The sequence below is a fragment of the Aspergillus tubingensis genome, assembly GCF_013340325.1.
Source record: "Aspergillus tubingensis WU-2223L DNA, scaffold_3, whole genome shotgun sequence".
NCBI lineage: Eukaryota > Fungi > Ascomycota > Eurotiomycetes > Eurotiales > Aspergillaceae > Aspergillus > Aspergillus tubingensis.
Window position 1 is genome coordinate 758,984 of NW_023336277.1, and position 27,475 is coordinate 786,458.

Genomic DNA, 27,475 nt, shown 5'->3' on the forward strand with positions numbered 1-27,475 from the left:
TCACAGCCACCGAAGCACAAAGCAGAAGATACTACGATTGTACAGACATCTCCCAGTAGGCAACAGGCTCCAAACGTCCCTCTACTACTTGACTTACCGTCCGTCCATCCTATCTAGGTCCCACACCATCCTAAACATCCATTCCTGGATAACGGTTGACCGCTCCGCAATGGGTAGGACAAGCAATCAGCAGCACCGGACTTTCAATCAAAACTCTTCTCAAAATCTGCCCATTCTTTAGACAAGTGCCATCTGCAATGAAACGCTCCGATCAGCATGGCGGAACTCCAAGGAGGGCATGTGGTCAGTCGACCCGACACTGTCCGTTTGCCAGGAATACAACTACAATGCCATGGTCTAGACTTATTATACAAGGTTGTCGCCTGTTCCCAGATGTTAGACAATGTCTTCCGCCCTCGGATAGATCCACGAGTAAGAATCAAGCTGGTCTCCAGGATGACTGCTGGCCTCGTGTTTGTTCCAATCCCCGGGACATTCAACGTCACTCGAATGGCTCTCTCTCTGGTTGGCAACCGAATGCATCCCGGTATTGTGTGCAAGGCCCAGTCGCACAGCTAGCATCAGGTGCAACACCTAAGCTTTCCCTGCTTTGGAGAATAGCAATCCGGACGGGATAACGGCATGCTCGCAGTAAGTATTTGGAATTATGCGTGCCCAGTTGTGCGGAACGTGTTTCACGAGTATCCTTTGTACGCTCCTGACAATCTGGGTTGTATCAACATAAGGCTACATTGGGGTCCTTTGGCGTGGGGGCCGTCATAGGAGAACCTAGTTTGAAAAGGTCGAGCTTTTGATGGGTTGATGTCACCTGGGTGTTGGTCCTTATTGACCGATTTCGGCATTGATCTGAAACCGAGAGCGGGAGGAAGGGAGGGAGAGATAAGGCGCCGGGAAGATGAGGGGATAATGGATCCCTACTCCGCACGCTATTTTGGACGGACACAGCGAACCCCTCGCAAGTGGGTCGTTGTAATCCCTCCAAGACATTGGCTTTGGGAGATCTCCAAGGCATCGATAAAGATGCCAGGTTGCCACTGAAGTCAATTTTATGCGGCATACGTGATGATGCCCAAAATTTAGGCACAATGCAGCCAATGCAGCGCAACACTACGATAGGCAATTCCCCGCCTCCAACAACCCCACTTCCCAGGACCATGGAACCAACCATGAACGTATTCCAACAGCTTAACAGTTAATTTTACAACCATCCCATATATCGTCACCCACTTCACACATACAAGGTACCCCTAAACCACATAACCACTCTCACCACCATGCCTCCCCTACGAACCAAAGTCTTCATCAACGTCGACCTCGGCGAAGGCTACGGAAACTTCAAATGCGGCCCGGACGAAGAACTCATCCCCCTCATCGACCAGGCCAACGTAGCCTGCGGATTTCAGTAAGCAGCAACCTCTCATAACCCCAAACAATCACCCCAAGCTAACCCCCTCCTCCCCGATATAGTGCTGGTGACCCCCTAATAATGCAAGAAACCGTCTCCCTGTGCAAAAAGCACAACATATCGATCGGCGCCCACCCCGGCCTCCCCGACGTGCAAGGCTTCGGCCGACGCGAAATGAAGCTCAGCCCGGAAGAACACACCGCAAATGTCATCTACCAAGTCGGGGCGTTACAAGGCTTCCTAGCACGCGAAAACATCCCCCTCCACCACGTCAAGCCGCACGGCGTGCTCTACGGCATGATGTGTCGCGACCTAGAAGTCGCGCGGGCCGTCATAAGGGGAATACCACCTGGGGTACCGGTCGTGGGACTCGGAGGAACATACATGGAGCAGGCGGCGAAGGAGCTGGGGGTGCCGTTCTGGGCGGAGCTGTTCGGAGACGTCAAGTACGGGCCGGATGGCATGCTGGTGATTGATCGGAAGAAGAAGCCGTGGAAGATTGAGGATGTCAAGGCGCATGTGAGGCAGCAGGTGGAGGATTCGTCGGCCACGGCTGTTGATGGGTCGGTGGTGCAGATGGGGGTTAAGGATTATCCGGTTACCATTTGTTGTCATTCGGATTCGCCGGGGTGTTTGGAGATTGTGAAGGCGACGAGGGAGGTGGTTGACGAGTTTAATAAGGCGAATGGGTTTGCTTGATGGGCGGTGGGGAGGGTAGTGATGGCGTTTAGTGTTGAATAGAATTATTAGGTGATGTGGGTGGGTGTTTCATGCTTGGTGTTTCCTGGGGAGTAAGCTAATAGTAGATCCTACCGCTCATCTTCAAAGCTTCGGTGAGATTATAGTACATTCACACAGTTGAATCAACCTAACCACCCCTTGCAGATGATGACCTAAGCCTTCAATTCTTGACGAAGAGGACTGGCAGGTGAACGATTCTAATTGATCTCACTATTCTACATGAAGTGTTGCCATAAGCCTGCCGTCTTGACTATCCGATTCTGTCTCCCACTGCCACGCACAAAGGCTGATACTGACTGGTTCTCCAAAGCACCATAACTAGCTGAACAATGCTTCAGTTCACTGCATTCGCTGTGCTAACTATCTGAGTCTCGACACAGCATATCTTACAACCGACTCCTAAGCATCGCATTCTCCGTCCCTTCATACGTCACCACCTCTCTTTGAGGATCTTCCGCCGTCTTGACCCCGAACCGCTTCCCAAGAACGACCATCTGAGCCACCGATAGTGTATTCTTGAACGACAGCGTATCATGATCGCGAAAGGCTCTCACGAAATCCTCCTGTACCCCACGCCACTCCAAGAACCCCAGAGCCCTGACATTGGCCTCTGTCACTAACTTCTCGAGGATCCTATACACCGGCCCATTCTTTCTGTACTTTGTTGGACCGACATAAGGTTGCTTCGTGCGCTTATAGACCTCCTCGGTGACGAATGGCTTCATTGCCTCGCGAAGAATATGCTTCTCACGAAAGGACTTTGTCGCAGAGCAGTATTTGATTTTCAGACTAGGGGGGATCCCGTTCACATATTCGGTGAGATGATGGTCAAGGAAAGGCGGTCGCGACTCAATCTGGTACACCATGTCGATGTTGTCCCCTAGGTACCGGAGAATATAGTTGGCCAATATACTTTTCGTCCATTGGTATCCTGTTGAATGCAACGGATGCCACTTTGTAGCCACGTCTGCGAGGACCTTCTCACTGAAGCTTCTGGCAAACAACAGCTCAGGGCGATTGTGACTGTCTTTGTAGACCCACTTTTGGAAGCGTGGCTGGAATAATGCGTTGAATCTGGGGAATACGGAACTATCGTTCAGAGTTTGTGAAGCCTCCGTATCAGAGGGAGGGGGAAGTGCGCCTAGAAAGCCTTTTGCGATTAACGCTTGGGCGGCCTTCCGTGCCTCCGGTAGTTCAGCCATGGTGTCCGATGAGGCCCATGAATGGTCTGGTTCTAGTATGTAACGCCATATGAAGTCTGCATAGCCAGCGAAGTGCTCGTCGGACCCCTCGCCGGTGAGCACGACTCTTTTGCCTGCTGCATGGGCGGCCTCTGCGAGGGCTAAGCGGCCCATTCCATTCACGTCGGGTATGGGCGTCTCTGTATGCCACACTGTATCTTCTAGTCTGGAAGCAATGGCCTCTTCGTCCATAATTACTGGGTGGAAATCAACTCCCAGCCATTCGGCCGTTCTCCGGGCGACATCTGGAACTGGTAAGTGGATTGTGGAACCATGGAGGACCAGTGACACGTACCTGATTCATCCAAGCCACTGGTCTTATCGAACTGGACCGTAAAACAGCTTAGGTTGGAGAGGTTTCCGCTTGCATCGTTTCCTAGGCTCTGGCCTTGTCGAATAATATGTGCCGTCATACCCGCAATCGCCGAAGAGTCCAGCCCTCCACTTAAGAATACGCCAACACCCACGTCAGCACGAAGGCGATGTTGCACTGATTCTAGGAGAAGCTCCCGGACTCTGGCCACCGTCTCTTCTTCTGAGCGCGGGTAGACATGATGCTGTGTAGGATTAAGTTAGTATTTATTCAGTATCTCGCGCGAATTGCTTGCTCACTTTATCGGGGTAGTCAAGATCCCAGTACGATTTCACCCGAGGAGTATTGAAGTCTTGGCTAACGAGGTACTGGCCAGGACCAACCTGGTTGCATGATCAGTGATCCATGGTACAAAGAAGTCGTACTGATTTCGTCACTCACTCGGCTCACGTCTTTGAAGTACATCTGGGGCCCATACAGCCAGCCTTTCTCCCTCAAATTGGCGACGTTCCATTCAGGACTCCATCCGAAAGACAGAAAACATTTCATCTCAGTGGCAACCACTAGTCGGCCATCTATGACCGTATAGTAGAGAGACTTGATTCCATATCGGTCCCTGGCAGCGATGAACAGCTGTCGTCGGGCATCCCAGAGGACTAGAGCAAACTCGCCCCGTAAATGCGAGAGGAACGACTCTCCGTAACGTTTGTAAAGTGCAATGACAATTTCGCAATCGCTCTTACTTTTGAAGTCATATTCGCCCGATAGTTCAGCTTTGATACGGTCATAGTCATAAAGCTCACCGTTCACAACGGCATGAATACTGTCCTCGCTGTCGTGGAATGGCTGGGTTCCGGCGGGGCTCAGGTCGATGATTGAAAGTCGGACGTGTCCAAGCCCTTTGAGTCTCAATGTTAGAATATTGCATACCACTCTTCACGACGCTATATGGACTTACCAACTCGACAGTCCGAGCTAAGCCATTGCCCTCGAGCGTCAGGTCCTCGGTGTCTAATCAAGTCCAGACTATCGTTGACTTTCTGTTCCAAATCTCCAACGCAGGTAAACTCGTCATGCTGCCAGTCAGTCCTCCCATGGAGGGCAAGAAAAGCTGTTAGTCCGCACATGGCTAGCTTCCAGTATTCGGTATGTAGGAGCTAGGGGTACGGCTCTTAAGGTGCGAGATTTCCTTCCTTATGTAGGTACAAATCAATCAGCTCGAGCTTGGGTCTCGGGGAAGACGCATGCGGCCACAAGGTTCGATAGGAGACGTGGTTCTGATACACAACGCTTGCCTATGCACAGTTGGGCTCCATAACTCAAATGAGAGCCCTGAACCGGAGGGTGAATGACGACCAGATTTGGGCACCGGGTTGTCCATTTTGGAGAGTGAATATTCCACACCCCCACGGCAATTTCCTGCAGGTTTGTTAGCTCAACGAAAATGCAGACTTAGTGCCTTCCTCGCGTTGCTCCTTGCAGCAACGACGGAAGGCATGGTGAAGTCAAAAGTGGAAACCTGACTCCAACATATCAGCGACTATCCTGGTGCAGCTTCTCTGCAACGAACTCATGACCAACACCTCAGTGACTCGACCAATACCTGCAACTCCCGATGCTTTGAGATCTGCAAAGTTGAATATGCAACTGTCTCAATATAGTATATAGAGTTAAAAACATCTTCCAGGATCAAAGCGATAATAGCACCCCACCTATGTATATGGACGAAAATTTCCATCGTGGGTAGTGCTCGAGGGCCGCGTGCTTGCTCTTATCCATGGTGCATTAGCTTGCTCCTCCGATTGGTGTTTCGAAATCAGTTCAGAACAGATCTACTGGATCACAGATGGAAGAACGTTCCCCGGCATAGCCGATTCAACCGCAACACCGACGAACCATATCCCACATCGACAAAAAACACTTCAAGATAATTCAAGGCTGGCATGTCAGCGCCTACATTAAGTTTTAGACCATATGCCATGGCCTAGCATGGTTATGTACCAGGTTATCCTCCAAGCGCCACTGTGGGATATACAACAAAGAATGGTCTATCAAAACCTGGTTTGTCTCTCATAATCTGAGCCATTTTGGCTGGTACAGAATGCTCGGACTCCGGAAACAACGCGCTGACTGAATGACACAAAGAAAGCTCATTACCACGTAGCAAACAAGTGGGATGAGGCTGGCCGCAACAAACCTATTGGTCTCCAAATGGTATCATCGAATACTTTCGACCCATTTCTTCCTCGGTGAGCCTTGCTCCAATTAGGATAGTTCGAAGATGGTGGGGTCAACCCAGGACCGGCCTTGAGGCCCCATGACTCTGAAACCAACCAGCACTAACCAGCCCTATCTCTTCGCGCGGATTCGCCCTCGATCTTCTCGTCATCTGGTTTCTGGGTTGACCATGTTCTACAACTGCATGCTGACTTCGTTTTCTGTGCAACAGTGCCGCCAGATACACACATAGAGATAACAAATTCGGATCTATGAAGTGTTCCGCCGCCCTTGATCCACATCCCACGACGCGGTTTACTAAATAACTCACCACTTACTCCAATTCGATGGAGACCAACTGCATGTGTGTGACCCTCTGCTGAAGCTACGCGACTAGTCTCAGCTGAACAATTTGTTAGGCACACTAGTAATCAACTAAATTACGTGTACGAGACACCGTCTCTCGGAGATCAATCACAATCATCTATCCGAGTGATGGGGCACGACGGTGCAAGGGATAGTATTAGGATGCCCTATTCATGACGGAGACCCACTTCAGGGCTAGGAACTAACTACTATATCAAAGAGCCGGCGGCGATTCCACTGATCATAGATCCGAGCGCCTTGTCTGATAAAGGTCTAGTGGAGAGCGCCACCCGGATTTGAATCTCGCTTGTTTGTTATTGGGGCTTAACAGTCCGGTGCCAATAGCCTCTTCTTGGCGGGCCGTTGCGTCTCACCGCTACGATAACTGAGGGTTTGAGGATTGCCGTTCCTTACGTGGGCTATATTTGGCATAGCTGATGAGCCTTGCATTATCACGAGTGCTTAGATGAGTCTAGATCTTGATTTACTCGAATATGCCGTAGGATTATCGTGGGTAAGTAGCAGGGCTTTTCGATCAAACTGACGATCAACTGGATGCATAAAGCTACCTTGCGTGTGTCAAGGCAGTCTACAAGGTCTGTTCCTGTAGTGAGAAGGTTGTACTACCTACCGGCGATATTCGGTCTTATCACGACCCCTGTAATTCTGTCATTCAGAGTTGTCATTAAGATCCACTTTTCCTCGCGTTTAAGGTTGCCCTGCTGGCAGATTAGGGCGCTGTTCGTAGTTACGACCTGCATGAAAGCAGTGAGTCTGACCTATGGGAAAGCGAATCACTAGCATAATATGACGAACTAAGAACGGGACAATTCAGATTACTGCACAAGTATCCTATCTTTCAAGGAGGGCGATTTCGTCCCATACCCTCTTTGCATTGTCATTTCCCTTGGAATTTACGTTTTGTTGGATATGAAGGTCGGATTAGGTCGCGAGCTTTCTCTGATGATCAGCTGCCCACCTATCACTCACGAAATAGAGCTTCCCATGAGTGGAAAGTAGCGGCTATAGAGACGAATCTGGGTCACGAGACTCTCGTCAGCATTATGGCAGCATACCATGCGTATCGGAGGATAGCCGTGAGTGAAGGCCGTTAATGTACTCCCTCTGTTGCGAGACTATTGCTCGTTCTTCGGACGCACATAGAAACATGTCAAGAGAACCATGTGTCAGTTGTGTTATCCTTTTCAAGAGTTACATGCTGGATCGTGTAATATATCGCTTCTATGGGAGTATCCTGGAGCTATCTATGATTGTCCGTGATTTTTATACTATCTAGATGAGCCTTATCCACTTCACTTTCGTCTTTAAGATAGTGACAAAAAGAAACAGTTTGATATTTTCACTGTGGCAAGCTACGACTTCTAGTAAGTATGATGTTTACACTGTCGACAGATGGTATACTAGTCAGGGTCACGAATACTGCCCTCAGACATGGGGAATGTCTTCAGAAGGAAACATCATTCACTCGAAAAGCAACGCGTCGGGGTGGATCGAGCATGTTTACTATCGCGTCAAACCCCAACCTCGACTCTCCTCACAGACCAGGAAATCCTTCTCAGCATCTGTATGCTAAAAGGGTCATCCACCCATTTACCCCTTCTCTTCCTACCATCCTTGATCCACCTAACTAAATACCGGCCTACACACCGTCGCAACATCCCACAAAGATGCCGCGTAACTACGCCTCCCTCGCAGACCAAAGCGTGTTCCCCTCCATTTCGGATCTTCCTGGAGACTATACCTGTCCTGAAACTGGCGGTGGTGTTTTCGGATGTCTACTCGTGGAGATCGTCAGTATCGAACGGATCACGCGACTTGTGCTGAGAACGTTCGATAGGGCCGACTCGCCTGTCACTGTGGCCTTCTACACGGGTGATCGAGGCAGATCCATTGAGAATGATCCAAAATTGAAGCCCGGAAATACTATGGCTATCTTGTTTCCTAGGCGTCATCTCTTTCTCGATGGTACTGTGGGTGTTCGGCAGGAGCACTATGGGTATTTCAAGGTATGGTTATGAGTGCACTGCAAAGTGATTTCAAGTGCACTACGTACTAACCGGTGACCTCAACCTACTAGTTTTTCCCCGGCAATATGAAAGTGCTCTTCCAGCTGAGCGACGAGATGAGATGTTGGCCGGCGAGGTTTGCCACACACAAGAAGTGTCATGGCTGTGAGAAGAAGGATAAGCCTCTTTTGAGATGTGCGAAGTGTGGTGTGGTTACGTATTGTGATAAGGTGAGCAGTATATGATTCTTTCCCGAGAGATGAATCCTTATGCTTATGTTCCATCGTTACAGGATTGCCAGAAAGCCGGATGGGAAGAGAAAGAACATAAGAAGATGTGCAAAATCATTGCAGATAGAGACTTTCGTACTCTGGTGACAATCACGGGCCGCACAGATCCTGTTGCCGAGATTTCTTTCCAAATGCTAAGGGACGCATATGAGAGAGGGCTTCGAGCTTTGTGATCCTATTACACATCTATGTGGCCATGAGATGGGGTATGCCTCGATGTGACAAATTTTGCTGCCACGCGGGGGATGTATGTCAAATAGGTAGAATAACGGCACGCAGCTATGATAATCAGACACTGTACGAAGTGGTTGCGACTCCATACTTCTATGCTATCTCGATCTTAGAATCCACCGAGAACGGAGTGCACGGATAGCTTAACCACACCGTTATCCCAGCCACCTGTGGAGCCACACAAGGCGCCATGCCGACCGCGGATAAGCGGGGGGGATTGCCGCCCCCAGACCGAGGTTAGGCTGGTGATCGGCCGACCGAGAAACGGACCGTGTCCCCCAAACATCAGACACCCCATCCCTCCTCATTCCTCCCTTTCCCTTCAATGTCAGGCCGTTCGCTATCTGTTCTTGCTTGAGTTTTTGACGATGCTTCGATCAGTTCCTCGTCGAATTCCTCGACGTATCCCTTCTCTCACTTCGACTGCCGGCAGTCCATCTCGCCTTGCCTTGCGCTCGTTCACATGCGGTTATCCGCGGATGTCGGCACCAACGTTGCCCCCCGTTGAACCTCTCGTGTCATCCGCACTGCCGGGCGATTCATACCAACTTCTGTCGACGGCTGACAAGGCTGGTGCTGCTGAAGATGCCTTGTATGAGCAACAAATCAAAGATGTGGAAGCTTGGTGGGCGTCACCGCGGTTCGAGGGTATCAAGCGGCCTTATTCGGCCGCGGATGTCGTTAGCAAACGGGGCTCTTTGCAGCAGACCTATCCGAGCTCGTTGATGGCAAGGAAGCTTTTTAATTTGCTAAATGAGCGAGCAGCTGAGGGGAAGCCAGTTCACACCAGTATGTTATTAATTGGACCTTTTCCGATCTTGGCTTTTTGCATATGCTAACTCCCCGCAGTGGGTGCCATTGACCCTGTACAGATGACCCAGCAGGCGCCCAACCAGGAGGTTTTGTACATTTCTGGCTGGGCATGCTCCTCTCTGTTGACTACTACCAACGAGGTGTCTCCCGACTTTGGTGACTATCCTTACAATACCGTTCCAAACCAGGTCCAGCGCTTGTTCAAGGCCCAGCAGCTGCACGATCGGAAGCAATGGGATGCTAGACGGAAGCTCACGCCCGAACAACGGAAGGATACACCCTACGTTGACTACCTACGCCCAATTGTTGCAGACGGAGATACAGGGTATGTCATATCATATAGGGTTTGAGGACTGATTGGCTGATGTATCTAGACACGGAGGGCTGTCCGCCGTGTTGAAGCTGGCTAAGCTTTTTGCAGAGAATGGCGCGGCAGCTGTTCATTTCGAGGACCAGCTTCATGGCGGTAAGAAATGCGGTCACTTGGCTGGTAAAGTCCTTGTGCCTATTGGAGACCACATCAACAGGCTTGTCGCTGCACGTTTCCAGTGGGATATGATGGGAACAGAGAACCTGGTCATTGCTCGTACGGACTCGGAGAGCGGACGTCTGATTAGCAGTGCTATCGATGTGCGCGACCACGAGTTCCTTCTCGGTGTTACGGAGAATGTGGAACCTCTCGCAGAGACCTTGCAGGCCATGGAGCGAGAAGGAGCTGCTCCTTCAGAAATCGATGCGTACGAGATGGACTGGGTTAAGAGACACAAGCTTGTCACTTTTGATGAGGGTATGGGTCTTTGGTACCTCCATTTGTGGCTTGACTAATCGCGATTTCTTTAGCTGTCGATGCACACCTTGAAGCAGAGGGTGCGCCTCAGTCCGCTCGCGACGCATACAAGAAGCGTGTTCAAGAGAACCCCGACCTTTCTATCTCTCGTCGCAGGGCCCTGGCAGACGACTATTCCCAGACACCGGTGGTTTGGTCCTGCGATACCCCCCGCACCCGGGAGGGATTCTACCATTACCGTGCTGGATTCGCGGCTGCCACCAAGCGAGCCAAGGAGTTCGCACCTTACTCGGATCTTCTTTGGGTTGAGACTGGTGATCCGGATGTTGCCAAGGCTGCGAAGCTGGCAGGTGATGTGCGCGCTGCGCACCCTGGCAAGAAGCTGGTTTACAACCTGAGCCCATCATTCAACTGGATGGGTCAGGGCTTTGATGAAGCTTCTTTGAAGTCCTTCATCTGGGATCTAGCGCAACATGGGTACGTGAAGAGTCTCATTGAACACAAAGTCGACAGAAGCTGACCAACATAGATTTGTTCTGCAATTGATCTCCCTCGCCGGTTTGCACACCAACGCAACCATCACGACGGAACTCTCGCGCGCGTTCAAGGATGAAGGCATGCTCGCCTATGTCCGCATGGTTCAGGCCCGAGAGAAGGAACTGGGCGTGGATGTGCTGACCCATCAGAAATGGAGCGGTGCTCCATACCTGGATGGCATTCTCGGAGCTATCCAGAGTGGCAGCAGCAGCAGTAAGAGTATGGGCGAGGGGAACACCGAGAAAGGTACGTTTCGACGATTCAGTGGCATCAACACTAGTTACTAACTGATTATATAGGCTTCTAGATTGAGGCATGATAATATTGTAGATATTTGACGTTGACATCAGTCCTGAATGTAGTAATGTAGACCAGAATTAGCTTTCTTTTCAGCTTTGACTGTACTCAGCTCACAGTATACTGCATACTGGTTTGTATCGGCTTATGCTCTCAGGTTGTATTTACGATACGCGCTGAAGTCTCTGGCCGAACATGTCATTTAATTTTTTTGTCATGCCTTATGCTTCAAGAAGGTAACAGAGCCGTTTCAGATCTGGTCACATCGTATCGAACTTGTGACGAGGCTTGTGTGTCATTTTACATTAGTAAATTCGATCTGTAAAGCAGGTTTGTTGCGGATGAAACTGCCGGGCAGCGATACATCATATGCAGCCCTGCGGAAAGAAAATGGTTTGGTTGCTAACCAATCGGCTATCCAGGACGAACTCCTGCGATCTAATAACTAGTAAATAAAGTCTGTACCACTCGGAATGAGCGTAAGTAATACTAACACGCGCCAACACCTGTTCGTTTCCCTCTCCCAGGGTATTTAGTATGGATGTGTCCATGGTTCGGTTAAGAAAGGCTTGTTTGTTGCATTGATGTTATCAGCCCCACTGCGATCCGAGCTGGTCATTCCCACTACCCATGAACTGTGTCTTGAAAGCAGCAAGGGATTGCTGTACGTAATTCCTCGGCGAAAGGAAGAAAAAATCCTGCGCCATCTTCAGGATGCTGTGCTGGCACAACAATGTGGGAAAGAAACCGGAGAAATGCCCGCGGCGTTCTTTGGTATGTACGTTATGTCGCTTAGTTGGTAAGTTTCCCTTCCGGAGTGGATCATCTGGGAAGAAACCGAACCGCTAAGCATAAAATACAGGGTCCTGGCAAAAAGTACGGGCATAAGGGCGGTATTAATCCGCGTAATAACTATCTGGCTGGAAACAACAGTAATCAATCAGTATAGATGCGGACCAGAAAAGTATACTGCGTATCAGAAACACCCGTTACCTCTCAGGGTAATTACCATTTCAAGGTACCTTCCCTTCCTTGTTGGGATGGGTTTCTATACTTCTTGTTGTTGGGTTCGTTTGAACTGACTCGCTTCGCTCTCTTTTGTCTCTTTCTCCGTTTATCCATCCCTCTTCGCTTCGCCCCCGTCCTCATCCTGAACCCACCTCAGCTGGCTTAGCTTCAACCACTTCCGTCTGGTTCAACCTTCGCGCTAAAATGGGGTCCAGACAGAGCAAGAAAATCCTTACCCGCCTGATGCCGACTTGTTCATCTCCTTAATTCGCCTTGGCTGACAAGATGGATCGCCTTCCGGACGAGATCCTCCTTCTTATTGTTGACAATATCGTCTTGTTCAAAGATAAATACCAGTTCCTCCTGGTTTGTCGCCGTTGGCGGTCAGTTCTCTTTAAGGCAGTCTACGACTATGTTTGGATTGAGGGATCTCAGATTCGCCCTCTTCTCCTGGCCATCCAGGAGAACCCCGCGATAGGATCTTCCATCAAAGATTTCAGGTTGCATTGGTGGTCCTCCTATACAAGGGAGAAGCAGAATCACGATATTACTTCTGTTCTACCGCTTGTGAATCGGATCAGCCAATCAGAGGCGGAAACGAAAGAATGGGAGGAGGCTTTGATAGAGGGCAATCAAGATGCATGGCTTGGCCTACTACTCTTGACCATGGAAAACATGACCAGCTTGTTAATGCACTATACATGGGGAGTCAAATTTTTCAATCGAGTTCTCTCACGTGCCGCAATGCGCGAGAAGCCATTTGACACGATGCCAATTCTACAGCACTTGGAAGACGTCGGGATCGACTCCTCGGACGATAACAAAGCATGGTATCCCAATAACGAGTTCCTCCCTTTCTTCCACCTCCCGTCCGTGCGGTCTGTGAGCCTGGATTCCGTGGTTGAGTCAATGGTTACTCAAATTGATCACCCAGCTTTTAAGCCTGCTAAGGGGACCTCTCCAATTGTTGAGCTAGAATTTGGTGTAAACCCCAATGGCAGCAAAGGCATGGCGGACTTTATCACATCGTGTGCGAATCTCGAAAATTTCAAATTCCAACACTCGAATCAGGTGATATGGGGAGAACGATATATGAATTTCCGTCCTCGGGCATTCTATTCTGCGCTTAGTACGCAAAAGCACAGCTTGCAGGTCCTTCATCTGAACGACCGAGGGGAGACGGGTAGCTCAGGATTTGACGAGGATGTGGAAGATGGTGATCCGCCTCCAATCGACTGGTTCGGGCCAATGGTGGATTTCACTAAGCTATGGGATCTCCGGATTCCCGTCGCCACACTGCTGAATTTCCACTTGAGTGATGACCGACCAAGAGTATCGTCGCTTAAAGAGATCTTGCCGCCTAGTTTGAAATACCTAGCTGTGACACATTTTGAATCCTCTCAGACGGATCAAGTCATGTCCAATATGTTGGAGGTGGTGGCTTGTCGGAAGGAGAAGTTTCCGCATCTCGAGGAAGTGGAAATCCAGACGTATTGGTCAAATCTTCATGCGAGTTCATCTGCCAAGGAGGCTTTTACGCCACTGGTTCGAGCTGGTGAAGATGCGGGAGTCGATATACTTGTGTTTCCTTCTTATTACAGGCAGAGGAGAGGATAGCCTTGACAACTGTTATCTCTTTGCTACTAGTATGTTGAATATATTTCAACAGGCTATATCATCATACTACTCCTTAATCTACGAAATATCAGTGCCTACGACGAGGGGACTTTTGCTATTTTTGTCTCCAATCTGTTACTATTTAAATCATCTACACAAAGATGTGTCCACCTGCCAATATCCAGACAGCAAGAGCAGAAACAATACATCATAACTCAATGATTGCCGCCTATCATTACCAACATTGTCCCTCCATATCCCCCAAGCGTCCAACATAACATACACATTCCAAATCCATCTTCACCATCTTATCCATACATCATAGCAATATTACCACCGCCATTAAGCTTAATGATCCCTCATGACCCCCCTCCTCTTCACAACACTTTCCCATACCATACTTACTTACTACCTTATCAATATTCAACCTATAGATCGACCCAATCTCACAATAATATACTTACTTGCACTACAGGATGAATGCATCAGGGATAAGAACTCCTTGTGGTTGGTAAATATTATGAATAGTGCTTAGATACAGGTCGATAATGCTAGCTATAATACCATAGTAACAAGTGTATATCTTGTCAGCCCTATTTGATAATTACTACGTTTCTCATTGGTGGTTTTAGTTTCGTAGTATCATATCATTTCAACTAATTAATACTAGAAGTATGGTTTTGGTTAAGTGGATGGGTGTATCATGATACCCCTCAGCTGGGCCGCGGGCTTGGCTCGGTAAAGTAAGTAAACTAAGTAAACTAAGTAATCTATCTTTGCCTTGTCTACTCCGCTTTTACTTGCTTGCTGGTAAGTAAGGCTGGTATATAGTACAATATCATGTATGATAGACATTATTGGGGACTTGTCCTGACAATACTACAGTGTACTTTTGTCTTTTGATGAGAAGGTTGAGATAGATAGATCGATTCCAAGTATCAGGTGCTTATTTGGTATTCAAGCTGATAAATAGTCAAGTTGACGTTGGATGGATTGTACTTTACTACTACTATTACTTATTAACTGCTTAGTATACGGTAGATTGAGTATTCGTACTGAGGGGTTTTTCAGGGTCTCATTAATTTACTAAATAGCTAGCTGTTTTATTGCTAATTACGAACTAGATCTATCAGGTATCAAAACTGGCAATTCAATATCCATTCTGGAAAATAAGATAGAGGTACAAGATGCGAGCGTGTATACTCAACGCTTTGGCTCAACGTATTAGGGTTGTGATGAGGGGGAGTGTGGGAGTCGAATGTAATCGACAAGAAGGAAAAGTAAAAAACCGGGGTTGTGAAGAGAAACTTCATGATGACAATCTTGCTTCGTAGGAGATGTAAATAGTAAAAAAGAAACACGGAGGAAATGAAAGTCAAACGGATACCAGTTACAAAAGTGGACAGCTCAAAATGGAAATGGGATCAAGGGAAACAAAGAAGAAAGGAAGAGATAGAAGAAACCCAAAGACAAGTCATAATAGGACATTCGAAGGAGAACTTTCCTCGAACGAACGCATCAAGCGGACTCGTGAAGATAAATGGAAGTAATGGCAGGTAGGTAGGTAGGTAGGCAGGCATCGCCCCAGGGAAAGGGTAAGCCCACACGGATGGATCGAAGAGATAAATACACAAGCCACACTTCAGAAGAGAGGGTCAAAGCCCAATCAAAAGGTGGAAAGGAAAGTAGAAAAAAAACAACCAAGACAACGATTTTCCCCCATGAAATCAACAATTGCTACTCGCTTAATAACGGACAAAACAGCTGCAATATCGTGGCAGATTAGTTGACGCGGAATGCATCAAAGATGACTGCAGAGGTATTAGTAAAGTGAATCAAGCCCGCATAATGAAATGGGATCAGCACTGACCTTCGTGGCCCCTGCGGCAGCCACTTCCAATCCACATCAGAGTGTTCAAAAACGCGTAACGTTCGTCTCCAGTTTCCATGTTCAAGTTGATGCGGTATTTGTATGTATTGGGGTTGATGCTATCCGCCATACCGGGGTCGTTGACCTTGTCCAGAATGTCCTTGGCTCCGGTCAACCAGCCGTTGGTCTTCACGACAATGTATGCGGGGGGATCGTCGGCGGTCTGGAGCATGTAGCTCGCTCGAAGATGTGTAGAAGATTCCTTGGTCACGACCTGCGAGTCTTGTCCTCCAGGCTGTATGCACGGTGAGCATGTTGCTAATTATAGCAGGCAACCAATTGCGCGTCACGACTTACCAGAACGACACCCTTACCCCATCGACCAGCCCACTGACCACCGACGAATGTTACCCAATCACGTTGACCCCAAATACTCTCACCTACCGACACCTTCGGGTTCATCTTAATGCTCATGCGGAAGTCCAGCTCCAGGGTAGGCGCGGGGATCTGCAGGGAACGCGCCACGTCGCCTTCGGGGAAGGTATGAAGAAGGTTGTTTGCGGGGATCGAATCTTTCATAACACTGAGGTAGGTGGGGCATTCCAACAAGTGCTGACGTTGACGGCTGGTATTCTTTGCGCGGACCTGCTGGCAATAGATGCATTGAACGGACAGACACTGGTGGGGGTCTCCTGTCAGACATAGGGTTCTATCGGGCAACACGCGGGCCATGTCCTCGCTCACCTTGTCTTCTTCTTTGGCACGGAACTCCACGAACGCGGCATGAACGTCATCGAGGGGAGGGGCAGGAAGGTTCGAGGTCGAGTTCTTAGGCTTCGCTTTGGGAGTGGCACGAGCTGCCTGCTGGGTGGCAGAGACGGTGGAGGCGGTTCCGGCCGGGCCTGATGTCGGGAGAGAGGCGCGACTCTGCATGTTCTGCAATGGCGTCTGCATCGGGGTAGCATGAGGATTGACACCGTTGGACATCATGGGACCGTTGGGAGTCGCGAGAGCACCAGGCCCCGGAGCAGCACCCGGCGCGGTGGCCGCAGCACCATTGGGGGTGGGAGGGTATCCATTGGCAGCGGCGATGCCATTCGGGGCAGAGGGGGCGGACTGGGACTGGGCCTGGGGGTTGGTGTGGCCGCGGAGACCGGGACACTCGAGCAGGTGCTGCTTCTGGCGTGAGGTGTTCTTTGCGCGAATCTGCTGGCAGTAGATACACTGGACGGAAAGACACTGTGGGAAAGCAAACACGCCAGGTTCGTCATGTCAGTGACGCTGGTGTTGGGCGGCGGGTTGAAATATTACGGGAAATACAGGAGTCACGCACCTTATCGTCTTCCTTGGCGCGGAACTCGACGAACGCCGCGTGAACTTCCTGGTCGACGGTCCGACCCATGTTCACGACGAAAGGGTTGAAGAAATCGATGGTGGATGGATTGGCCGGAGAAAATCGACTAGAAAAAGAGATGAGAAGGGCCGCTGCAGGGGATGGAGATGGGGGTTTGGTTGGACGTTTCGTGGGGAAAGCAAAAGATGAGGAACGAGGCAGCGAGGACTCGGGGGAGCGAGAGTGAAAAGGAAGAGAGAGTGTTTGACCGGGCCTGGGAAGGAAACAAGACGAGACAAAACGGGGACAAGACAAGACCGAGACGGTGGCGGTTAAGTTACGCGAGCCCGTCAGGACGAGACCTTACCATATGCGTAATTTTGATCCCGAGGGGGTCCGTCCACAAGAAAACCAGCATACCGAGAGATTAATATTACTGGTTTTGCTCAACTTACTGTACACTAACCAACGACTAATTATAATACTATCTAGATACATTGATAGCTTGATCATTTTCTTCACCTCTTCTGATCTTCCTCTTCCATTCATCCCTCATTATCTTTCTCTTCTTTGTTCCCTTTTTGAACAAAGTCCAACTCCGGCCTTGGGTGCCTCACCCAAAGTCAAATTCTGTCACGCGGCAGGCTGACCAAAGCCCGACCACGTTCCCCAAATAAGCGGAGGCTTGACAAGGCCCTATCAGCGTAGACCATTCAATGCATCGGAGCAGGGAATACAAATAAATCGAGCAGAGCAGAGCTGCAGCTAAATGGAGTCGATCATCTTTGAGAGATTATTCTACAGCATTTATAAATTTATAGTTAGATCTGTGGTATACATCCATCCATATTTATCTTAGAATCTAGATTGCGTACCCTAAATACCTGATAGATAGTTAGTTATACCGTGTTACTGGTATCGCCGTAAGGGTATGGAACGATCGGCACATTTACAAGTTTCGATATACCGCGTCTCACAAGGCCACCACTTAAACGGCCGGACCGCGCGGATACTAAAAGAAGTAAACTTGCTGTGTTGTTCTATCTATCTATCTATGCCCCGTTCGTATTCGTTCAACCCATCATTGATGAATTTAACATTTTTTGCAATCCTGAGACATACATAAACGAGGGGTCTTGAATCTAAATAATCATCTTCTTCAATGATGGGACATACTAATTGCTCATTTCCTCGCGATCGCAACTTCTTGTGACAGCACACAGTAAGTAGTATGCTGTGTAAGGAAACGCAAGAACGCAGCGCGGCACAGCCACCGCCAACCTCGCGTGTCTTGCCGTGTCTTGGAGGAGGAACCGAATTTCCCCCCTGAACATCATCATAATAATCATCATCATCTTGAAGAAATGTACATAGTATGCTTCAATTGTGCGATGTGCGATGTTGAAGATGCAATACATATATAGTCTGATATAATACTATGCTGGTTAAACGCCGTCATGTATTAATCTGTATACTATTTCTGTTTAGGTGTCGCCGGCATCCATCCATAAATGGAAGCGTTTGTACGTATTACTTATTATTACTAAACTTTAGTACTATGTACTCTCGTATACCATACTGGTATGGATCTAATCAAGACGGTTTATTTGTTTTTACACCACGGGAAAGAAAAATGACGACTTAATTTCAAATAAAACTGCTTTCTGGCTTGCAATATTACTACTTCTTGTCCACTTATGGTGTTGGACCAGAATCACTGCAGACTGGCCTGGCCTGGCCTGATCTGATCTTTCCTCTTGATGATGATGAGACCACACCGGCCCACCGATCGTCAGAGGCCAATCGCGAGCTCTTCTCGACGCCTTGTACTTACTGCGTCGCTTCGTTTTGTAGTTAGTTAGTTCGTATGTTGTTTGCTTGGGGTTGAGGGGCTCACTCTTTGTTTCAGATGTATGTCTGCTGCTCTTATGTCCGGACGTCATCGATAGGGTTTTCTCTACCTTGTTTTGTCAATGCGTACTTGAGTCTGTTGTGCAAGGTTTATTTTCCTGGCGCAAACGATGTGGGCTTGGGGATCTCGTACTGATAACTTGGTGGTGGTCATGATGCTGGTTTAGTGGTATGAGGCGTCGGAAATTTTGGTTTAAAACTGTATTTGAGAGGCTTGGGGTCTCAGACATGGTATGAACAGTAAATTTGATAGATCAGCTATTAAAACGTTTTGTGATGAAGACTTGTACTTCACATGATGTAAATAAGGAAATTGATAGAATAGAATGACACGTGCATGTCTCTACTCAAAACAGTCAGGAGTAGGAAAAAAAGTAAAATAAACAAAGTACTCAATACAGACGGGGGACTCTGCAGCTACAGATCTGACAACGGACGATCAATGCTGTGCTGCAGTAGCCTCCGACAATCCGGGTATGCATATGTGAATTTCTCCGTACTCATATCGCACGCCATATTCTTCAGTGCTTTGGTCTTCGTATGCTTCTTGGTGTACCGAAAGTATACCTCTAGTTGCAAGGGTAAGCACATGCATGAGACCTTGAGTAGCCACGATGTGAGAGGTCTTCTGCGGAGGGAGGAGTGTGGAGAATGTTACTGATTTGATTTCCCCGGCTGGACCATTCGGGTCATAAACTTCCTCTTCGTTTGCAGGTGTCGCGGTCATGAATATGCTTTCCAAGTACTTGAGGAAGTTTAAGCTGTCTTGGTCAAGTGTTGACTTTTGTGATTCATCATTGAGCACTTGCAGGCCCTGAACAACAGAGTGCGTTTCATGGCCTACTCCCATTACTTGGTCCTCAAAGGCTCCGCCATGCTCTGTCGCAAGCTCTGTGTGTAGATACTGAGAGATGTCAAAGTCGTCAAGGTTGTCCAGCTCACCCAATTCGTTTCCGGGAATGGAGAGGACATTGAGCGCTTCAGCATCGAAAGGAAACCCACGACCAGCAAGGGGACTTGCGCTTGTAAGACGGCTGCGTGCTCTTCCAAATCCGGTATCGGAAATGCCATGCGATGAAAAGTCACTGGCGCTGCCAAAACCGCGAAGAATATCCGCCGCAGACGAGCCCTGCCGAGAGCTTTGGACCGATGCTGTGATGTTCCATGGCATTTGAATGGAGTGGTCATCGCGAAGAGATGATGGTGCATTGCGACCAAGTTCGACATCCTGTGTAGAAAAGGTCAGCTTTGGTCCGGTAAGCATAAGAGCACGTCGACATATACATACCTCGTTCCATAACCTGTCGTCGTGACGTCCAATCTGATCTTCATCCTCCACCCTTGGACGGACACGCCGTGTGTCGAGATCGGGATCCTCGCCTTCAATCGAGGGATGAACACGCTTGCGTACTCGACCATTTGACTCATCAAGGAGCTTTTCATACAGCTGCTTGCCCGAGAAAGAATGCAATGGGTGCGTGACTTGAGACAACCCCACGCGCACACCGACAGAACCAATGCCTTGACCGAAGACCCAGAAGGCAGCCCTCTTTTTCGCCAAGGTTGGAAGCTTGTTTCTCTGTTTCTGCTTCGAGGCTGCTGCCATGTTCTGCACATAGTTACTATTCAACTGGGCCATTTCAGTGTTTCGCAGTGCGATTTGGGCATCTAAACCAATGAGCTTGGGACCTCTTCTCTTTTGCTGCAATGCCATATTCGACTCCACAGTATCTTCATCGTCCACTGCCTGATCAAAGATAGAGGCGCGGTTTTGGGTGGTCTTCTGTATGTCAACGCTTTCGGTTTTTGGCTTTAGATCTGGTAGTTCTGTCTTGGGTCCTTCGTCAAGTAAAGCCGACTATTTCATAGTCTTGTCAGGCAATTGAAATATTTAATGAGAGATTAATGAAGCGTACCTGATCTTCCATGACAAAATTCTCTGTCACATCAACCTCCATGGCATCTGCAGCTCTTTCTTCCATGGTGGACCTAGTCCCTTGGAATCTTGTCTCGGGCTGAACTGATCCAGCAAGCTCTATGATATTTCCATCTTCGTCAAATTCAAAGTCAGGTTGCAGGATCACTCCGGATTCTTCACCAAGCTGGAGGGGCTCGATGCCACCAAAATCGATGCCTATCCCTCCATACCGGCTCACACTGGTACCTGCGCTGAAGCCATCTATATCCCCAAATGATCTATTGGAAGACAAATCGAGTTTCAGACTATCAGTCTGTGAGAGAGCAGATTGGCTAAGATCAGGAGTCTGAGGCCACATCCGACTTGGTTGTTGACTCAAGTCTAAGTCAATCGACAGATTCAAGCTTGAAAAATCCAGTCCCAAGCCAGGGAGGTTATTTTCAGGAAGGAAACTCGGATCGTAGGGTAGAATGAGCTGATCTGGTCTGTGAGAAGGGTAAGCACTGAGACACTGTCGCAATGTCCACAAGTATTAAGGCACCAGAAGTACAGACCTAGCCTTCCCTGCCATAGGGTCAAGGCCACCTCCCGGTAGAACCTTCAGCAGAGCTCTCATCCTGTCATGCATGGCTTGAACATCGGTGAGGGTGTATCCACACTGTTGGCTGTATACCCTCGACACCCCATATCTAAAGAAGTATGATGCGATGAGTAGGTAGTCCTCGGATTTGTTTGCGAACAGCAGATCTCACAGTAGATTCCCCTGAAGTCTCAAAGCCATCGGCGCCACCGGGTCCATTATGACACCACACGTCTTGGGAACATCCACATCCAGTATAGCCTTTTTGTTCAACTTTCTAGTCACGGACTTCGAGCCCAGGGTGGCAACCAGCCTATAATGATTACAGTGTCAGTATAATAGAGCAGACAGGTCTCAGGAGGGAACGCGACAACTCACCAGACCGTAGCAACTCCATGTTCGGGAGATGTGAGAACTAATCGAATGAGTGCATCAGTAGCCATTCGACAATAGCATTCGCAAAGCTCCAGGTTCAGGGTGAATCCATATCTAAATCCACTTACTCTCATGGCTATAGAACATTTCGACCTCGCGCCCTTATGCGCCTTGGGGAGCGGTCCTCGACGCGTCCCTCAGGCTGATGCTCAATCTATGAACCACCACGATTTTAGACGCGTAAGGACGTTTCAGTAGCTGTTTGGATCTGGGGACCGCGCCCCGAACTTATTAGCAGGCGGTGGTTCAGGTATAAGAAAGAGACCTGGTATATTTTTGAACGGGATTGACCAGCTGAACTAAATCGCGTTGGGATGCTTCGCAACGCGGAAGGTAGTCTTAGCTTCTAGCTCTGACTGTAGAGAGTTGTTACCTGGGCCAGCTGTCTTCCGGTGGGGTGGGAAGTATGAGAGCTAGCCACTGCTCGAGTAAGAGCGGGCAGGATAATGGTAAGACAGATGATGGTGGTCTGCCGTGACTAGCAAGATAGGTATAGGGCGGGGCCTTTCTGATGAGACAAAGTGATCAAATACCAGCAAAGAGAACTGAGAGGGATAGTCGGCGTGTGAGGGATGTTGGTGGAGCTGGAAGGCGATGGGACTAGAGTTGGGAATTAAGCAGGTAGTAGTGAGGAATCACCATCGGAGTATGACAGTCAACTCAAAATCGCTCACTATAACAGGACGTAGGATATTCTGTTACACTTCTCTGTTGATTTTACCAGATGATACTCGAACTGCATGTGCACGTTACTAGACTATATCTGTCTTGGTGGAATGCACGCCGCGTTAGGAGCAAACCGTTGTTTTTAATCGCATCCAATTGTGTGAGCATTTTTTTGTCCCCTTCTATATTGCTACACTAAACCAGTTTCAAGAAACGTCAATGAACCCACAGAGAACATTATACATGGAAGGTACTTTTCAGTGCCCGTTATGACAACACAATCATGGCAATACAGAATAAAGACCGAAAAAAGCCAGGGGTCTATAGAGGACGAGAAAACTGAGAATCAAGAAGAAAAGTGAAAGGAAATCAAGTTGACTATGGAAAATGAAGGAAGAGGTAAATGCTGCTACAATTATCTCCAACCCATAGCAACCCAGAAAGATGCACGTGGGGTATGAGACACGCAAGAAAGATCAAACCAGAACTTTAAAACACGAAGGACATTTTCTCGATTCCAGAAAATAAGCCCCCGTATGGGAGGGGGTTCTATACCTACCCCCGGACCAGATCATAGTACATGAGGTGTATCTAACATATAGGAGACACCTAGTCAAGAGGAATGCCCTGGTATTCGCCGTAGCCAAGGGCAAGGTTCATGTTCTCTGTGGCGAGCATTAGCTTCAATTCTATCCATGTGAGTCCAGGGACTGTTAGGCTGGAGGACTTACGCAGGCACTGGGTGGCAGCACCCTTGAGCAGGTTGTCAATGGTAGCACACACGACGACCCGCTTGCCGCTGGAGTGGACAGCAAAGCCACCAACCTCGACGCCGTGGCGGCCAGCAATGTCCTTGACGGAAGGAGGCTCGCCAACGATCTTCACGAGCTTCTCACCAGCATAACGATCCTGGTAGATGTTGCGGATGTCGCGGGAGCTCATCTCCTCCTTCAAGGGGATGCTGATAGTGTGCTGCATAGAAGTCAGCTTCAACACAAAACGAAATTAGAGAGCATTGAAACAAGGGTAACATACGTGAATTCCCTGGAACCAGACAGCAACGTGAGGGATGAACGCAATGCTGGTACCGAGCTGCGCGCTGATCTCCTTCTCGTGGATGTGATCAGTCAAGCTGTAGGGGATGATGTTGTTGGTGAGGTTGTCCACATCGTTCTTGGGGCTGGGCTTAGTGCCAGCTCCGGAGTAGCCGGAAACACCGAAAACAGTGGGCTGGCCACCGAGGAAGGGCACAAGGGGAGCAATTCCAATCTGAGCGGCAGTAGCGTAGCATCCAGGGTTGGCGATACGGGTAGCCTGGGCAATCTTGGAACGGCTGACCAACTCAGGCAGACCGTAGGTCCAGTTGCTGTCGAAGCGGTAGTCGGCACTCAGGTCAACGATCACGTTGCCCTTCTCGGCACCCTGATCCACGGCATCAACAAACGGTTTGCAAACGCCGTTGGGCAGAGCCATGACCCAGCAGTCGACGTCTCCGTTGGAGGACATGCGCTTAACATCCTCGGGGCTGAGGTTCTCGTAGATAATCTCACGCTTGTCGTAACCCTGCAGCTTCTTGCCAACCAGCTCGCGAGAGGAGACGTGACGCAGATCCATGTGAGGGTGGGCGTTGAGCAGGCTGATCAAAGCCTGACCGGTGTAACCACGGGCTCCGATAAGAGCAACCTTGGCGGGGCGGGTGTTGGACATGTTCTTCTCTCCCAACGGGGGGTTAGGGTTCGTCGTGGCGTAGGTTCTGACGGTCTGCACAGGAACCATCGGACGAGCGGAACGAGCGGCGCGCAGAGCATTGCTGGTAGAGGAGAAGGCACGCTTCTGCTCAGCAGAAGCGCCGCTAGCACCAAAACCCTTGCCAATGTGAGTGGCAGCCTGGGCGGCGCGGTGCAGCCTCGACTCGAGGTTGATGTCTCCGAACATCTGGCGACCGTGCTGGTTGAACTCCTGCACCAGCTGCTTGACCTCCTCACCGCTCTCGACACCGTACCAGAAGAGAACCTCTCCCTCACGGCTGAGGCTGCCATCGGCCTTGTCGAAGAACCAGGTCAGGTTCTCATCATCCTCCTTGACGGTCCAGACAAGCTTGGGGTAGTCCTTCTTGATGGAAGCAAAGACGTTGTCGGCAACGTTGGTCAACCAGCCGGACTTGGTGATGGTGAAGGTAGCCAAGTGAGCCAGGGAAGAAGTAGCGTCCTTCTGCGGGGGCAGAACAACAGCCAGGGCTTCCATAGGCTCATCATAGTAGACCTTGAAGTCACGCTCCTTCAAGCCCTCGACGTAACGGTCAACAGTGGCGCGGGCATCCAGGCCCTCGCGGTCACGAACCAGGACCTCCTTGAGCTTCTCGAGATCCTCAAACTCAGAGAGGGAAGTCTTAACGTGGACCTTGTTTCCACGGCGGATCAGCGTACCGGCTCCAGAGTCGGTGAAGAGTTCCTTCTGCAGATCAGCAGGGTGGATGATGGCCACGCTGGAGGTACGAGGAAGGTCGCTAAGCAAGTCCTTCATCTCCTTGATCTTCAGGCGGGTACCGTGACGGACCCACCACTGAGTCATCAGGTGATCGTACTCCTCGTCGAGGTTGATCACAGAGATCTTCTCACCGGTGTCGCCGTTGAACAAGCCACCCTTCTCGGCGAGGTAGACAATCTTGAGCGGCTGGAGCGCACGCGCCAACTCACCGGCAGCCACATCAGCATTGACGTTGAGAACCTGGCCATCGGGAGTCTCGGCCATAGACGTAAGAATGGGAAGGCAGCCAGCCTCAATGGCAGACTCAATTGGCTTCTTGTTCACGCCATTGATCTTGCCAACCAGGTTGTACTTGTCCTTGTCCAGGTAATCAGCGGTGAAGACACCCGCGTTGAGAGGGCGCGCCCGGACACCCATGCGCTCCAACTCCTCAATCAGCTTCAGGTTCTCCTCCAGGAACAGCTTCCGGGCCAGAGCCAATGTCTTTCCATCGGTGACTCGGATTCCATCTTCGAACTGAGGCTCGACACCAGCGTCCTCCAGCATACGGTTAAGCTGGGGTCCAGCACCGTGGACGACGATCGGGTACAGGCCGACATGGTTCAGGAAGGCAAGGGCGGAGGAAAGAGTCTGGAGGTGTTCGGTGATGATGGCACCGCCGACCTTGATGACAGCGAATTGCTGGGAGGAAACGGAGGTGAAGTGAGAGAGATACTGCTGCACCTCGCGCTTGGAACCGATGTTGCTCAGCAGCTGGACAACGGTCGAGCGGGTGGAGGAAAGCTGGGGGTCAGTAGCACGGGAGTAGTGACGACTCTGCAACAGGGGAACCGCAGAGGCCTTCAGGGATTGACGAGCAGAGGCGCCGCCCAGTCTGGCAGAAGAAACAGCATGCTGTGCGGAGACGGCGCGGAGGGGCTTGCTGGAGGAAGCTCTCCGCACGGCGGTGCGAAGGGAGAACATATTGCCAGCCAGCATGCGGCAGCTGCTGAGGCCTATATCGGACAGGAAGGTCGGAGGGAGGGAGACCTGGAAGGGGGGAGACGGGGTGGGAGTTAGAGGGAGTTAAGTAGAAGTAGAGTAGAAGTGGTAATGGAGGTTGAGAGGAGAAGGTGACGAAGAGGGAAAAAAGGTTGTGCGGAGGTGGTAGTAGTGCGGGTTCATCAGGGAATTTGCCGCAACCCCCCAAAGAGTTTGATCGTCCAGATAGAGATTATCGGCCACTCTTCGGAGCGGGCGCGCGCCCTTTGGGAACTTAGGAAGAGGGGAATTATTACTCACTAGTTAGCTCCGACCCAATGGCTGGCCGCAATCGCCTGGTTCGGAGGTGGGTTTTTTTCTTTACTTTTCGGCCGTGACCAATTCTGTCCTTGAGTCAAGTTAAGCCTTAGGTTTTTTATAAAGCCTTTTTCAATGTCGCTCTTTTGCCGCGTTCGGGAGCGCCCTTTATATCTTTCTCTCTCCCCACGCGTTGCCTCGAATTTTAGGCCGTTTTCACAAGCTAATAAGCTAACCAGGGGCACCTAGATCTCCGTCGAACCTGTCACTATATGTGAGCGAATTTCGATCTGGCCACTGGAATAAATTGCGCAAAACCCGGCTTTCTTAAGGTAGATATATCGAGGGATAAACGCCAGTCCGCACAAGTGCCCGAAACGCTGGCTTGGCTGCGACTTTCGGAGCCGGGTATCGAAAAAAAGTGACTCACCACATTACTATTATTTCCAAGGTCCCGGTTCCCATTATTTCCGGTTGCCCTTCGCTCCCCCATCCTCAAACTACCTCGCTTCCCTCTTTCGCATCGTCACACGTAATGGAAACCCAGCATATGGATCCCGACGATCCCCTGTGATCAATTTCCATCAATCAATAATAACTCTTCAAGCCGTTATCAGATCTCGCTAACTGCCGACAGCCTATCACTGTCTTGTCTTGCTGGAGTCGTGCTGGAGCACGACTCAGGCCACAGGTGTCAAATCCGTCAGTGCAGATGGATCCTTTTCGTTATCTGATCCTTCCTTTACCTAACACGTACAACTGGGTATCCAGATTCCATATTAATGTGGTCCACATCTCCTTGCTCTTCGGTCCCCTTCATCCGAGCCTTTCCTCCCTTTGCTTTTTCCGTGGGGTGCGGGTTTTATCTATGGCTGGTAATCTCCTCCGTAGTAGTATCCGCAATACGAGAATCTACCCGTGTCTCAGGCTACGATGGGTCGGACTTATGGCCAGATGAGTGCCCTGACCGTCTTTCTCGTCAGGTCCTGCTCTCTCCGTCTCTTCCCCCTCTCGCTTTTATGCAGGTGCGACGTCTCAAAAGGACAAATTAGGTTGCCTGTACTATACTCGCAGTGTACTCTTGAG

The 27,475-nt window shown here is 49.7% G+C and overlaps 8 protein-coding genes across 8 annotated transcripts; 4 read left to right on the plus strand and 4 right to left on the minus strand.

The window, feature by feature from the left end:
• Positions 1-1,295: 1,295 nt before the first annotated feature.
• Positions 1,296-2,125, plus strand: AtWU_01464 (LamB/YcsF family protein; the record flags this gene model as incomplete). The annotated part of the gene is made up of 2 exons (XM_035496578.1): positions 1,296-1,423; positions 1,489-2,125. The coding sequence occupies 2 exons, from the start codon at positions 1,296-1,298 to the stop codon at positions 2,123-2,125; spliced, it is 765 nt and encodes a 254-aa protein (XP_035352471.1).
• A 428-nt stretch (positions 2,126-2,553) lies between these two features.
• Positions 2,554-4,848, minus strand: AtWU_01465 (asparagine synthetase B family protein; the record flags this gene model as incomplete). The annotated part of the gene is made up of 5 exons (XM_035496579.1): positions 2,554-3,653; positions 3,704-3,965; positions 4,021-4,104; positions 4,163-4,620; positions 4,680-4,848. 5 exons carry the CDS (start codon positions 4,846-4,848, stop codon positions 2,554-2,556), a joined length of 2,073 nt encoding a protein of 690 aa, XP_035352472.1.
• A 3,144-nt stretch (positions 4,849-7,992) lies between these two features.
• On the plus strand, positions 7,993-8,794 carry AtWU_01466 (zinc finger MYND domain-containing protein; the record flags this gene model as incomplete). Its single annotated transcript, XM_035496580.1, has 3 exons — positions 7,993-8,331; positions 8,403-8,561; positions 8,624-8,794. The coding sequence occupies 3 exons, from the start codon at positions 7,993-7,995 to the stop codon at positions 8,792-8,794; spliced, it is 669 nt and encodes a 222-aa protein (XP_035352473.1).
• A 426-nt stretch (positions 8,795-9,220) lies between these two features.
• Positions 9,221-11,296, plus strand: AtWU_01467 (methylisocitrate lyase ICL2; the record flags this gene model as incomplete). The annotated part of the gene is made up of 6 exons (XM_035496581.1): positions 9,221-9,641; positions 9,702-9,990; positions 10,040-10,452; positions 10,506-10,929; positions 10,982-11,235; positions 11,289-11,296. The coding sequence occupies 6 exons, from the start codon at positions 9,221-9,223 to the stop codon at positions 11,294-11,296; spliced, it is 1,809 nt and encodes a 602-aa protein (XP_035352474.1).
• A 1,283-nt stretch (positions 11,297-12,579) lies between these two features.
• On the plus strand, positions 12,580-13,911 carry AtWU_01468 (transcription factor domain family protein; the record flags this gene model as incomplete). Its single annotated transcript, XM_035496582.1, has 1 exon — positions 12,580-13,911. One exon carries the CDS (start codon positions 12,580-12,582, stop codon positions 13,909-13,911), a length of 1,332 nt encoding a protein of 443 aa, XP_035352475.1.
• Positions 13,912-15,693: 1,782 nt separating this feature from the next.
• AtWU_01469 (Rad21/Rec8 N terminal domain protein) lies at positions 15,694-17,183 on the minus strand (the record flags this gene model as incomplete). The annotated part of the gene is made up of 5 exons (XM_035496583.1): positions 15,694-15,722; positions 15,782-16,076; positions 16,139-16,459; positions 16,526-17,020; positions 17,115-17,183. The coding sequence occupies 5 exons, from the start codon at positions 17,181-17,183 to the stop codon at positions 15,694-15,696; spliced, it is 1,209 nt and encodes a 402-aa protein (XP_035352476.1).
• A 2,281-nt stretch (positions 17,184-19,464) lies between these two features.
• Positions 19,465-22,045, minus strand: AtWU_01470 (Rad21/Rec8 N terminal domain protein; the record flags this gene model as incomplete). Its single annotated transcript, XM_035496584.1, has 7 exons — positions 19,465-20,253; positions 20,314-20,883; positions 20,942-21,428; positions 21,498-21,632; positions 21,696-21,836; positions 21,902-21,938; positions 22,027-22,045. 7 exons carry the CDS (start codon positions 22,043-22,045, stop codon positions 19,465-19,467), a joined length of 2,178 nt encoding a protein of 725 aa, XP_035352477.1.
• A 1,188-nt stretch (positions 22,046-23,233) lies between these two features.
• argEF (bifunctional acetylglutamate kinase/N-acetyl-gamma-glutamyl-phosphate reductase) lies at positions 23,234-26,074 on the minus strand (the record flags this gene model as incomplete). The annotated part of the gene is made up of 3 exons (XM_035496585.1): positions 23,234-23,289; positions 23,356-23,596; positions 23,660-26,074. The coding sequence occupies 3 exons, from the start codon at positions 26,072-26,074 to the stop codon at positions 23,234-23,236; spliced, it is 2,712 nt and encodes a 903-aa protein (XP_035352478.1).
• Positions 26,075-27,475: the final 1,401 nt, after the last annotated feature.